Source organism: Montipora foliosa, chromosome 4 (assembly GCF_036669935.1).
Source record: "Montipora foliosa isolate CH-2021 chromosome 4, ASM3666993v2, whole genome shotgun sequence".
NCBI lineage: Eukaryota > Metazoa > Cnidaria > Anthozoa > Scleractinia > Acroporidae > Montipora > Montipora foliosa.
Genome location: NC_090872.1, coordinates 19,614,460 through 19,619,459, shown reverse-complemented (window position 1 = coordinate 19,619,459; position 5,000 = coordinate 19,614,460). Strand labels below are relative to the sequence as shown.

General features: G+C 40.3%; 1 protein-coding gene across 3 annotated transcripts in view; it reads left to right on the top strand.

Moving 5' to 3' along the window:
- Positions 1–4,986, top strand: part of LOC138000198 (carbonic anhydrase-like) — a 28,268-nt gene extending 23,282 nt beyond the window's left edge. Inside the window, exon 8 of one of the 3 annotated variants that reach the window (XM_068846436.1) lies at positions 3,550–4,986. In XM_068846436.1, the coding sequence (XP_068702537.1) occupies positions 3,550–3,669 (120 nt within the window). In that variant the 3' untranslated portion in view covers positions 3,670–4,986. The remainder of the gene's footprint in view (positions 1–3,549) is intronic. The other 2 variants (XM_068846437.1, XM_068846438.1) reach the window with 2 other exon arrangements.
- Positions 4,987–5,000: the final 14 nt, after the last annotated feature.

Sequence of the window (5,000 nt, the reverse complement as noted above, 5' to 3'; positions counted from 1 at the left end):
GACATTCGAAAAACTAAAGGAAGATGACCGCGAACTCATTGAAGTTTTGAAGCTCCACTCTCCATCCATGTCCCTTTCTGAAATAATGGAGGAGTTAGAACAACTTGGAGGACAAGAAATTTCAATGTCGGCCGTTTCACGAGCCATAAAAAGCAGGCTACCTTCCGGTGACCAGTATTCACGAAAAAAACTTACAAAAGTGGCAATGGAGCGATTCACCCCAGATAACTTATTTTATACTCAGCTGTTTATCAATAGCCTGTGTACAGACCACCCCTCCCCTCAAAAAAAAATCGGAGAGGAACGGTCTGTGATTTACCGTTGATAATCGTGTTCCATACCACGTGATTTTTCCTGGAATGTGTGGAAAATGATTTGATTGGTTATTACCCATCGATCATTGCATCATTGAAACAACGAGTTTTGATTGGCTTTTATTTTTATTTCTCCACAACAACACCGTGAGAACCACCGTGAGAGATTTTACGATGAGTTCGTTCGTGTGTACTTTGAGCACGGTACAAAATACGAATAAAAATCTTTTTGATTGTCAAAGAGGTTTCTCTTTTAAAGTACGAGCGAAATTGTTATCTATGGAGTGTAAAGTGGAAATCGATTCGACGTACATTTCTAGGAATTGTCAGCGCAAAAGAAACGAAAGCGCTCTTCACGAGGTGAATATAGCACTATTCAAAAGATTGTCCACTCGAAAACGTCTCCCGCTATTCCTTACCAGTCAATGTAATTCCAACCAGCCTAGCCATTCTCAAGTACAATCTACAAAGCGAGAAGATTTGAGAATGTACACACCGAGGAAAATAACAGCTCATCGGCAACGATCTGTGCTGTTTTGAAGATCAGAGCCGTACCTGGTCGGAAGACTTGCAAATACATCCTCTCCTTCAAAGAGTGCTTCTATGCTATAAAGCCAAGGTATCTTAAAACTATCGGAGACGCTCTTCGATGCACGTTTGAAATCTATCATTGACCACCATTTTGAGAATTTAGCTCCAAACGAAATATGAGCCACGCAAATTTTGGTCAGCGTAGATTAGTAAATAATGTATGCAAAATTTTTCCGGAACACGATTACTAACGGTAAATCACAGACCGTTCCTCTCCGATTTTTTTTTTTTGAGGGGAGGGGCGGTCTGTACACAGGCTATTTATCAATTACGTATCTTCAAAAGATCCAAGGAACCTGAAATTTTTCGACGAAGCGGGAATAAAGATTCCTGACGTGGGAACTCTTAGGAATATTACTTGTTATGGCATTGTTCAACTCGTCAACAGTTTTTGGCGGAGCCATAAAAAAAACCCTCCTCGTATCACCAATTTCGACTTGCACTTGCATTTCCGACTCCATAGTTGCTTCGCACGTGAACCTGCCTTCTGGATGTGAAACTTGAAAACATGCACAGCACGTGAACAAAACATGATCTTTTGGCGCCAAAAACGTTATCAATTTCGTGACCTGACTGCCAACTTTTCATTGGTAAAACGTGACAGGTATGAGACTAAACCGTTAACGTTTGAAAAGTAAAACTACGCACAAAATTCGTCACACTTCAAGGATGGACGCAAATGGTAGACAATTGAGTCGACAAGATTCATGATGGTGTCATTTACTACGAAGACCAGACTGCTTTGAGTTGCTTCTATTGTCAAGCAAATTTAAACAATTATTTCTTTAACAAGTGAAATGATATATGAAGTGAATCATATATTGTTGGTTTGCAATCACGTGATCAACAGCCATGTTTTTCAACGAAAACAAAAGAAGACATTTGCATAATAATAGAGTTCAATTCTCAGAGGATTGGGTCGGGACACAAAATATGGCCACCGTTTCTTTGTTTAGGGGCACATATGACGGGCTGTGACGTCATGAGAAAACCGAGAATTGAACTACGGATATGAAATGAAGTGAAGCTATGATCCTCGCAGTTATGAATGCAATATTAGCAATTGCGTAGAGAAAGCTGAAAAATTCAGGACTTCAACGGGGTTTGAACCAGTGATTTCGCGATACCGGTACGACGCTCTAACCAACTGAGATATGAAGCCACTGACGTTGGGAGCTGCTCATTTGTGGGTTCTAATGTTCCCGTGATGAATTAATCAACGAATGAAATGATATATGGAATGAATCATACATTGAACTGCGGATATGAAATCAAGTGAAGCTAGGATCCTCGCAGTTATGAACGCAATTTTAGCCCGTAATCGTAGCTTCACTTGATTTCAAATCCGCAGCTCAATATATGATTCATTTCATTTCTAATTTCATTCGTTGATTCATTTATCACGGGAACATTAGAAGCCAAGAATGGCCAGCTTCCAACATCTCCGCAAATGTCAGGCGAAACAGGGAGAAGATTAGAGGACCGCTTTCGCAAACACCTGCAAGATGTAGAAAAAAAAGGACACAGAAGCGTCAAAACCAGTTGCGTGCCATTTTAATCTTCCAAATCACTTCCCCCACAACATGGCAATTTGTGGCCTATCCTTACACCACAGGAACACAGAAAGCCGCAAAAATGTCAAACACCGCTCCTCCACACCCTCATAAAAACCAATAACACCCACAATTCCTCTATTCGCTGGAAGGGCTAACTCTCGAAACGTCAGCTTTCCAAATCTTTCACGGTGGAATTTCGACTTTTATCAACTCGTTTGATAAAACCAAAATTTTCACGTTTCACTCTCTAGCTCCCACCGACGCAGCATCGCAGTTTCTTTAGAAACTAGAAATGTGTTTACAGTTCCTGGATAGTTCATCCCATTTTACAATTCGAACACGAGTTGGACTAATCGCAAAGTAGTTGCACTGACAACTTCCGTTGTCGTTGCTTGATCACTCTCCACTGATATAGCTAAAGTAGAATGGTACAGCTCTTAGTACAGAGACAGTGCTTCCGATTCTCGTGAGAGGTGCATTTGACTCTCTGTCATGTCTGACTGAGAGCACAAAAGAACTCATGGTTCGGTAGAACAAAACTGATAAATCGTCCGTTGCGAGTTGCTTTCAGCCTCTTTATCAAACCGAGGCTGGATGAGAGCTCTTTCTTATGAAAATGAGTTTTTCAATCATGTGGTGATAAAATGAATACCATTATAATTATTCGAAGACCATTACCCGATGAGTCTCTTTGAAGAGAAGACTGACTCGGAACTGAACTGGGAAATGGGCTATTTACATGATATGCCTGTTGACCTAAAATGGACCGGTTATTCTCAACATGGTGGGAAATCATGGTGTGAAATCATGGTGCGTGATCTAATCCGAATGTCGCGGGTTCAATTCCCACCCTGGTCAGCGTTTTTCTCTGTCCTTGTGTGGGCCTATTTCCATTAGTAGGGCTAACGCTCACATGGTTTATATGGGTAGAAAACTAGCACTTCACATTACCCTCTAATAGTTAAGTCCACTTCTAAACTAATCATTTTTCGCAGTAAAAGTCCTTACATTCAAGTCATTGCCCAGATTAAATAAGAAAGTGAGAAGATGGAGTATAATCTCTTTTTGTTTTCTCCATTGTATTTCAGATGGAAAAGTTCAGAAGACTGGAATCTCCCTTCGGTAAAAATCCTCCTCTCATGTGCGACAACTACAGACCACTACAGCCGTTGAATAATCGCAGGGTCTTTTATGTCCACCAGTTTTAGATCACTGAAAAAGAAGCCCCCACGGATTATGGAGTAGTGAACGGGATGGAAAGGAACTGGGAAAGAGGTTGAGTTGTGCCACCGGTTCTTAAAACCCTGACCAAAGTACAGGGGCACCCAACGTCAATTTCCGGAAAATATCTGTTCGGAGGACGATTTGAGATCTAGAATTTTCGGAACATTTGTTGTAAAATTTCTTGCTTGCCTGCCTCTCCTAAAATTTTCGAACATCTGAAAAATGGTATAATTGCCCATTTTTAACGGATTTTTACCTTAAAAAGTTCACCTAGAATTTTCGGGGACCTTTTTTCTGCCTGAAATTTTCGAAAAGGTAAGTTTTGATCACTAGAATTTTCGGATCACTAGAATTTCAGCTAGGAAATCCGAACAGATGAAAAAATTTTAGGGGATAAAAATATGCCTATATCTACCGTTTAAATACTAAAATACGTTTAACAATGCTATGTTTAAGTGGTTTTGAATTATATTCTCATTGGGTGCCCCTGAAAGTAAACTTTCCATACGTTCCCGATTGCTCGAGATGCCCGATTGCTCGAGAGGTGATTTAACGGAAGATCTCAATTGTCCCGCTGGGTTCAGAGGAGCTTGGTAATTCCAAGATATCTTTCATTTGTACGATGAAGGCTGCCAAAATGACATCTTTCTGAATTGTAACCGTTTTAAATTCTCATATCCTTCTTTATCTTTCGATCTTGTCCCGCTCGTAGGGTTCTCGGTACGGTTTCCGTTTTATATAATTGAGTACAATTCTTTGGCCTTCGCGGAAAGAGTATTGCGCTCGCGGTCAGCGTTTCTTAATCGTACGTAATTAAACACATAGCGGAGAAGCTTACCAGGAGCTGTACAAACGGGACAACATCGAGGGATATGAAAACTGAAAGCGGGTACGAATCTCGAAAGATTTCATTTTGACACCCTTTATCGTACTAATTAAAAGTATTTCGAAATTATTGGCAAGGTCAGACGTACGAAACCAAAACTATTAGAGTTTCTGGTATTCTCCTGGAACGTCTTCTAACGCTCCATTGATTTGTCCTGCCTTAAATATTAATGTTTTTCAAGAAATAAATTGTCACTTCAAGACATTAAGTCCATTTTGGGACGGCAAATCGCTTTCTTTCAACCCCCCCCCCCCCTACCTTTCCTACCTTACCATGTCTACTCTACTTGATTACAATTTAATTGACAGCTGAAGTATAACACATAGATAGCGATTGTCACTTGCACCATGTAAGACGATATTATATTCACTGAAGTACGTGACGCAACTATTGGATAAACAAAATAAATGATGAGTATCTGAACAGTTT